This window comes from Durio zibethinus, chromosome 11 (genome assembly GCF_047325235.1).
Source record: "Durio zibethinus cultivar Kanyao isolate XHJ-2024 chromosome 11, ASM4732523v1, whole genome shotgun sequence".
Classification (NCBI taxonomy): Eukaryota; Viridiplantae; Streptophyta; class Magnoliopsida; order Malvales; family Malvaceae; genus Durio; species Durio zibethinus.
The window spans coordinates 5,605,921-5,615,258 of NC_143172.1; the positions used below are offsets into that span (position 1 = coordinate 5,605,921).

At 32.1% G+C, this 9,338-nt stretch overlaps 2 protein-coding genes across 2 annotated transcripts; both read left to right on the forward strand.

Moving 5' to 3' along the window:
* Positions 1-2,006: 2,006 nt before the first annotated feature.
* On the forward strand, positions 2,007-4,971 carry LOC111290914 (GDSL esterase/lipase At1g71691-like). Its single transcript, XM_022882430.2, has 5 exons — positions 2,007-2,795; positions 3,128-3,255; positions 3,639-3,878; positions 4,115-4,370; positions 4,451-4,971. The coding sequence occupies exons 1-5, from the start codon at positions 2,435-2,437 to the stop codon at positions 4,681-4,683; spliced, it is 1,218 nt and encodes a 405-aa protein (XP_022738165.2). The 5' UTR covers positions 2,007-2,434; the 3' UTR covers positions 4,684-4,971.
* Positions 4,972-6,250: 1,279 nt separating this feature from the next.
* On the forward strand, positions 6,251-8,512 carry LOC111290107 (uncharacterized protein At4g10930-like). Its single transcript, XM_089768710.1, has 4 exons — positions 6,251-6,286; positions 6,384-6,458; positions 6,614-7,774; positions 7,807-8,512. Exons 1-4 carry the CDS (start codon positions 6,251-6,253, stop codon positions 8,143-8,145), a joined length of 1,611 nt encoding a protein of 536 aa, XP_089624836.1. The 3' UTR covers positions 8,146-8,512.
* Positions 8,513-9,338: the final 826 nt, after the last annotated feature.

Below are 9,338 nucleotides of genomic sequence, written 5' to 3' on the forward strand. Positions count from 1 at the left end.
ACTATTTTTATTTGATTAAAAAATCTTGTCTGGTGACTAAAAAAAAGTAACTAACTATGTCTAGTATTCTTTATTCTTCTGCAGTCGATTTTTTAATGTATTTTATAGTTTGTATATGACCTGATATTGCTTTTGCAGTTGGTGTAATAACAAATTTCTTTTTAATTCGAAAAAGATTTACTAAAAAATAGTAAAATTAATTTTCAAATATTTAAAGGGCATATCAAAAATATGCTTGAGTTATAAAGTTTCATAATCAGTTCTATAAGGGTTTACTGATGCTAATATGACATGTGATCTTGATGGTAGAAAATCTACTTCATAGTTTACTTTTGCAAAAAGAGCTATTTTTTAGCAGTTTAAGTTACAGAAGTGTATTGTTTTATTAACTACAAAGGTTGATTATATTGCAGTAACCAAAGTAGGTAAAAAAATACTTTAGATGAAATATTTTTTCTTAAATTGGGGTTGAATCAGAAATAGTATATGATATTTTATGATAGCTAAAATACTTTATATTTGAGTAAAAATATCATGTATCAGGCTAAAATAAAATACATTAATGCTAGATAAACAGCAAATGTTGTTGAAAAAAGTTCATATTGATGAGAATATAGTAGATATGTCGACTAAGACACTTCCCAATGAGAAGCTTGAGCTCTATAGTAACTTGGTCGAAATAGATTTCTTGGCCCAATAAAGTTTCAAATGAAACTACCATGATGATGAATCTTCTCTTAATAGAACTAAAAGGAGAGATTGTTAGGATATCTAGGGTCCAGCCCCATTGGTTTTGGCCAATTAAAAGGCCTAAAGCTTTTTTTCTCTTTGACCTAAGAAAGCTCTACTTATATAAAGCCTTAAACAATAAAAGAGGCTATGAAATAGAAAAATAGAGAATGGTGTTGAAACTAATAGAAAGAAAAAAAGCCAAAAAAAAAAAAAGAAAAGGAAAAAAGGAGAGTCGGTTGAACATAAGTCAATTCATGATCTGATTAAGCTGAAATTTTGTCAGCAGGTTTATGATTCAGAGTTTTATATTCTAAATGGTAAAAATCGAGTTTTAAACTTTTTATAAACAAATCTATGGTGTATTTGTTGAGTCACCTATTTAGTGAGAGTTTTACAATTATCTTTCTAGTTATTGATTGCTCTAGTTTTAGCTAGAGAAAAATTTTATATATCCATTATTTGATAGTGAAGGTTTTTTTAGTGGTCTGTGACTTTTTTCCTTTATATTAGAGGGTTTTTCATATAAATCTTGGTGCATTTTATTTTTTTTGCGTTGTTGATTATTGATTATTATCTATTACTGTAAGTTTATTGCAATATATTATTTCTGTATTGTTGTGTTTATAGCTTCAGGCATAACAATTGAAATCTTATTTTTTAAATGGAAATGTATTAATTATTGATTTAAATATCCTAATTTATTATTAATTTTGTTTCAAAATAAAAGAGAAGACAAGTTAGGCAGTAGGTCAATATTTGCCAAACCGACCATTATGTTTTATGGGATAGCAGTTATCAATAATCGGCTAAGTTTTGATGTTTATGAATGAATAGGATATACCGTGCTCTCATGTCTTATTTCCATTTTTAATCACAATCATTAAAACTTTTTTTTATCAAAAGAAATCTTGAAGTTATAATTTAGACAAGTTAGTTGCTTTGAGAAACTCAATTTAGAAAAAAAAAAAAAAAACCAGAGAAAATTGCCGTTATATTTGATATTGAGACATCGCGTCAAGTAAAAAAACTCATACTTAAAAATGATACAAGAACCATTTCATTGCAATATATGATTTTGAAATCAAGATTCGAAAAACGTAGTAAAAGACGTTTGTGATATGTTGGTACTAATATTTTTAGCCATCACTATTGTGATTAGTTGATACTAAAAGACCTTAGTTGATAGATTATTGATTGTTAATTTTAATGATAAAAATTTAAGATAAATTATCATATATACTAATAATGAAAATTTTTAATTTTATTAATATGATTTAATTAAAAAATAAAAAATATATCACCTTATTAATCTCATTTGTAAATTTTAAAAAATTACACTTATAATGTACCAAATAATTTCACGAAATTCAAAATTTGCTTATCTCAAATACAAAAAAAAAAAAAAAAAAAACTCGTTTCAAAACCAAATTAGTAGGGCTGGAATTAATGATGTTGAAAGGAATTTCAAGCATTGTGGGTCAGAGTCCAAAAAACAAATGAACCTTAGATGTTAAATACTTTGGGCCAATGGTCCAGAGCTTTCAGAAGTTAGGGCCTGGACTTCAACGGAACCTAAGTTGAATGTTGAAAGCAAGATTTAGGACTTACTCCCCGTTTCTGACATTCAATTAACATCTCCTACCCGCCAAGTACTAACCAAGTCTGTCCTCGTTTCTCTCTTGAAACGATCGTTAAAGCAAAAATGGTTACCAGTCTTCTTGTTATTGCCATCTTCTTTATCATCTCTTCACACTCAAAAGCTCTCCGATTCCCTCAAGAACTCTACAATCTTTCCTTAAATGAAATCTTCATTGTTGATAGCTCCTCAGGGCCACCTTCTACGTCAGCCTCTCCCACCCCATTGCTATCGCCAACAACTCCTGCAGTTTCTTCCCCTCTGGTCCCTGCACTCTTCATTATTGGGGACTCCACTGTTGACTGTGGCAACAACAACTTTCTTGGTACCTTTGCTCGTGCTGATCACCCTCCTTATGGTCGAGATTTCGACACCCATCAGCCCACTGGACGCTTCTGCAATGGAAGAATCCCTGTTGATTATCTTGGTAAAAACTGTGTCATCTTTCTTCTTTCTTGTTCTTGTTCACTTCTTTTCCATTTGCTTTCTTTCCGGTTCCTGAGAAAGAAAGGAGGAAGAGAAAATACAGAATTGAATTTTTTTTTTATTTTTATATCTTGTTTGCTTTTTGTTAAGCTGGTTTTCAAGAAATGAAGATTTCAATGAAGACGTGTGGTTGAATTAATTTTATTGTTCTTCATTTCTTAATACATGATATTTATTTTTCAGTTTATCTTCTTTTGGGTGCTGGGTAACACTGGACTAGTTATAAATCCTGATTTTCTTTTTCCGTTTTGGATTTTGATCACTTTTAATCAGCATTGCATCTTGGACTTCCCATCGTGCCGAGTTATCTTGGACAAGCAGGAGAGCTCAAGGATATGCTTCATGGAATCAATTATGCATCTGCTGCTGCTGGCATTATATTCTCAAGTGGATCAGAGTTGGTATGATTTGAACCATATATATTTCTGTCAATAGTCTTCTTCAGGATATTAGCTTCGTTATTTCATTGACCAGTGAAGTAAAATTTGGGTTGAAGCTGTTATAAGTGCCTCTCTTCTGATGTATATCATGTGTGATTCAGACTTAAAACTCCCTTGCTTGGCAAATGGCTATTGTGAAAGAGTATAATAGATCCCTATAGCCTTGTGCCCTAGCTGGCATGTTTTTCATTTTATTTTCTATGTTTTTAGAGCACATGTGGACTCATGTTCCTGTCAATACATATATATAAGCCTTTCATATGTTTTGCTGTTCTAAGATGTCAATTGAAGTTGTACTAATCATTACAGTAATGAAATATTTATAGCATCTGTTCTTCTTGTAGGGTCAGCACATCTCGTTCACCCACCAGATTCAGCAGTTTGCTGATACTTACCAGCAGTTTGTTTTAAGTATGGGTGAGGATGTAACAATTGATTTCATCTCAAGTTCGGTGCTTTACATTTCTATTGGGACAAATGACTATATACATTACTATTTGCGTAATGTATCTAATGTGCAAAATCTATACCTACCTTGGGGTTTCAACCAGTTCTTAGCATCTACAATGAGACAAGAAATTAAGGTGACCATCACAGTCTTCTGTTGTTTTGGTTTACTTCTCCACATGCTGCCTTATATCTAAATGCTGAGTAGCCAGACTAATTAAGTTTGTAGTACCCTGTAGTTGCTTCCTTAATTTCATGCTCAATTCAAGTTTTCTACTCTGCAATTGTTGATATTGGTAATTTTCAAATTACTTTGTACTAGCAATTTTGGGTTCGGGAACTCCCTGACCTGTAAATATAATTGGTAAAACAGAACCTGTACAACATGAATGTTAGGAGACTGGTGGTCATGGGGCTACCGCCCATCGGTTGTGCTCCTTACTACTTGTGGCGGTACAAGAGCAACAGCGGAGAGTGTATTGAAGAGATAAATAACATGGTTATGGAGTTCAACTTTGTCATGAGATACATGACTGAGGAGCTTCTTCATGAGCTTCCCGATGCTCGCATAATTTTCTGTGATGTGTTTCAAGGGTCCATGGATATAATTCAAAACCATAAGCGTTATGGTAAGATCATCTTAACCTTTTTTTTTTTTTTTCTATGCATACCTCTAAATCTAATGTTCATGTTGTGTACTCTCATTCAGGTTTTAATGCCACAACCGATGCTTGCTGTGGGTTAGGGAAATATAAAGGTTGGATCATGTGCATGTCACGAGAAATGGCCTGTCCAAATGCTTCCAACCACATTTGGTGGGACCAGTTTCATCCAACAGATGCAGTGAATGCCATCCTTGCGGACAATGTGTGGAGCAGCCGCCACACAGAAATGTGCTATCCCATGAACTTGGAAAAAATAGTTGTCGAAAAGCCTGAGTAACCTAATATAAAATCTTCAACGATGCTTGAAATATTGGATTCCTCTGCTACCAGGTAGCATCCTTAGCTGCTACATTTGTTACTGGCAAAACGAAGAGTGACACTGCTAATTTCCGACTGCTTTAATGATAGAATAACAGAATATTATTTCATTCATGTTTCGGTCCAGTGTTGTTTTTAAAAGAAGTTGTCATAGTATCATCTTCAGTTTCTGATCTCAGCACAAAAATAGAAAAAGCAGTTGTCATGTCCCTCAGTCCCTAGAATGTGAAATCCCACCCACAGTTAATTACCTCTGCTATGCTATGATCGTAGAATTGGTACTGTGGAATAGAATTCTAAAGCTATATATAAGTGGACTCTTATATAAAGAATGACTTCATAAATACCACAGTTTATTGATGTTTCATTCTTTCATCCCTACTGATTCGATTTTTCACTAATGATGTGGATGAATTTATAAATGCACTCCACTATATATTTGTATATCAAGGCAAATTTTATATGTAAATAATGTTATAAAAACCAAAGGAATTAGGTCTTCCAGTATGTAAATGAGATTGTTGAGAGCATATAAAGATGATTTAACTCTTTGGAAACTGGATTAAAAAAAAAAAAAGGAAGCAGCAATAGAGGAAATTACTTCAGATATGGGACAGTCATATTTTTTTAGCAAGGATGGTTCCGGATCGATTTTTCCATTTCTATTTGAATCTGCATCTTCAAATGTCAGCATATGCCATTGCAAGGTTAATTACAACGGCATTGACAATATCATTAGAAAGAATCAAGCCTGATTCATGTAGAAGAGCCCTATCATCTTTTTTATCTTTAATCAGGAAGTTCAGAATTGGCCTAAATGCCTAAGATTTATGGTTATCAACTATGGAAGTTTATAAACTAATCACTCTGGGAGAATCCAACAATGTAGAAATTAGCCCTAAAGATTTTAGACTTACTAGAGTAAACATTATAAGTAGCATTAAGGTGCCTGCTAAATTTTGTGGCAACACTTTGCATCTCGTCTAGTTTAGCCATAATCAAGTAACTAGCTAACTAAATCATAACAATCAATGAGGTAAAACAAACTTTGAGCAAGTTTTCATTGAAAAAAAAAAAAATTTAAGTTAGTAGAATGTTAAGTGGCATTGAATTTTTTTTTAACAATTAAATTAAACCAGCTAGTTTATATATATATATATTTATTTATTTATTTATTTATTTATGAGAAGAGATTTACTTACACTAATATAAGAGATTAAATTACATTTCTACTTATAAATTTTTGAGTAAATATCATTTTAATTTTAAAATTTTCAAAAATAATTTTTTTGATATTTAATAGATAAATATCATAACAAATTGATCATTTTTAAAACCATTAATTTTGGTGTTAAATGACAAATGTCACTTAGTCCACCGGTTGGTAATGACATGTAAATTTCCTTTTATAGTCATTTAGACTAACATGTATTTTAAGAACAAAAAAGTTAATGTCATTAATAATCCTTAAATTATAGTAAAATATCTAATATTACATTTGAATTTTAAAAATCTTGTACTCAATTATGAATTTGTTAGTTAAAGTAGTATTCACTTATAATGTGACTAATTTTAAATGATGATATGTAGTAGATAAATAACCTTACAAGTATCATGTGTAGCAGTATTCTTTTTTCCCCTTCTGATTGCTGCAAGCAGGCTCAGCTACCAGTGGACATGAGGGCATCACTGGCACCCAGCAGGCAAAATAACATCCCCGTATCAGTTAGGCAGGTATGTAGTGCCTTGCATTGCATCTTTGCTTTCTGACAACCATGCTTGAGTATCCCTTTTTTAATAGTATTCACCCTGCTCTTCTTATCTTTAGAACAAAAATTAGAGATTTTGTAGATGGAGGTGGATAATTCATAATTTTTTTTTTTATACAGGCACAGCCTTACTGCATGGCAGAACACTTCTTAAGAAAAGCAAATCTACCAATTATTCGCAGAACTGCAGAAACGGAGTTGGATGTTGCTGATGCAATTAATATTGAAAGAGAGGTTGCTGATAGGTCAAACAGCAAAGTAGTATATTTGAACTTGAGTTCCCAGGAGATATTGCATCATTCAGATGACAGTAAGTGTATTAGAGCCAAAGAATCAGATACTTCATCCCCTTCAGAAATCTCTATTGATAGGCAAGACCAAGGTACTGATGCGTGTTCATCAGATCCTGTGGTTGTGGAAGCACTTAGAAATGCAGGCCTTTTATTTGATTCCTCTTCAAGTAGTCCACATCATACAACCGAAGTCCCAAATGAGGTAGATGATTCCCCAGAAAAAATCAGGGAAGAGGAGCCTATTAATGTATTTGAAATGGATTCTCATTTGGGGGCAGATATTTATGGTGATTTGGAGTATGATCTAGAAGATGAAGATTATATTGGTGTTACTGCTGAAAAGGCTCCTAAGCTACAACCTGAAGGTGTGTCAAAAATGAAAGTAGTGTTCTCCACCGTTAGCATGGAGAGGTCAAAATCAAATAACCTTGCAGATTCAGAGGATCATGAGAAGTTGGGGAATTTTGTGGTACCCGATAATTCTTCCTGTTTGCTAAAGTATAAGAATGATGCTGTGATCAAATGCTCAACTGTGGATGATGGGACTGTTAGGTCTTGTGCTGTTCTGGAATCCTTACCTGATGAGGAAGGTGAAGAGCTTTCCATTGCAGAATGTGAAGAATTATATGGCCCGGACAAAGAGCCACTGATAAATAAATTTTCAGAAACATCCCAAAAGATATATGGATTGGTTCATGCAGAAGCTCCGGTAGAGAACACAGCTACTAATGATAACGAAAAACATGTATTGCATCATAGAGTAAATGCATCTAAACCTGGAATTCAGAGCAACGAAGGAAATAAAGTTGTTGACACACTTAGTCATGGCTCATTTGGTGGAGAAAGTTCTGCTGACCAAATTCAAACAGTTGAAAATGTAAAAGAAAGAGATCAGAAATCCAGTACAGAGACAGACAAGCAGTCTGATCATGCTAATCCTGTATCCAAGAAGGTACTGCATAATGCATCTTTTTGTTTTTTTTTTTCTTCCCCGATGCAAGTGATATAGAATTCTTTGGTAACTATAGCATCAATTTCACAGAACTGAGTAGGACTATGGACATTTTTTGTATGTCAGGGCTTGTTTTCTTTGCAGACTTGCATTCAGCTGTTCATACTTTTAATGCTTTACAGGTGGAGGCCTACATCAAAGAACATATTCGGCCGCTTTGTATAAGTGGTGTGATAATAACTGAACAATATAGGTGGGCCGTGGCAAAAACCACCGAAATGGTTATGAAATACCACTTGAATGCCAAGAATGCTAATTTCTTAATCAAGGAAGGTGAGAAGGTAAAGAAACTTGCTGAGCAATACATCGAGGCAGCCCAGCAAAAGGAAAAAGGTGATCTTCAATGATAACTTTCATATAATTCCTTAAAGCACTTGCGCATTTCTTTCAGAACTTCCATCCCCCCGTGTTTTGGTCGTTAAATTGTGGATGGTTGAGGCCTTGAGGTGGCACATGCATTTTATAAAACGAGAATTTGACATAAACAAACTTGATTAGTAGGCCTGCCTTGGATGTGTATTTGCCCTTGTAGTCATAGCTTGTGAGATTTATGCTGAGGAATTTATGTTAGGCCAACGCATGATGTCGAGAAAATGTAAATCTGCAGCTGAGATTTTCATATCAAAGATGGTGACATGCGCTATACGCGCATTATCAGAGCATGGATGGCGTTTCTTTCTCCTTCAACTCAAGAAGCACATTAACAATTCCACTACTTATTTACTGGTTTTGATGATGGGCTGTTTTACGTTTTTTGCTTTAGCAGTCATTGATGTTTGAAATGTTTTATAAAAAAAAAAAAATAAATAAAAAATGAAACAAAACAAAATCAAAATATAACCTACGCCTATGAAAAATGTGCTGAGATAATAAATTTATTTATCCTGAATTGAAAGGAAAATCTGAATCTCGACACTATATGAGAAAATTAAAGGTTAAAATATTAAAAAAGTCTTTAAATTATAATATTTTAAAAATAAATTTTTATATTTTTTATCTAAATAAATTCTTATTTTCTGATTTGATTTCAAATAAAATTTTATTTTAAATAAAATATTTATTTAAATACAAATTAAAAGTTAAGGTTTTATTTAAATATAAATTAAAGGGTTTATTTTGACATAAATTAAAGATCAAAATTTTATTTGAATGTAATTAAAAATATAAAATTTATGTAAATAAAATGATAAAATTCATATATATTTTTAATTATTTTAGCCAAAACTAAGCCCAATGCCAGAAAGGAAAATTCAGAAAGTGAATGGAAGAAGCAGGAAACATAAAGTTTTGTCTGTTTCGTGAAAAATGATTTTTAAAAAGTAATTTTTATATTTTTAAATATTTGTTTTGTAAAAAATTGATTGGTAAATAAAAAATGATTTATTGTTGAATAGAAAATGAAGTTATTTTTAAAAATTGTCTTATGAATTTAAAAAAAGAAAGATATTTTTTGAAAAAAAAAACTATTCATGAGTATAATTATTTATTAATACTTTTTAGTATAGTTTTATTTATAAATAATATTATATTAATAAATAAT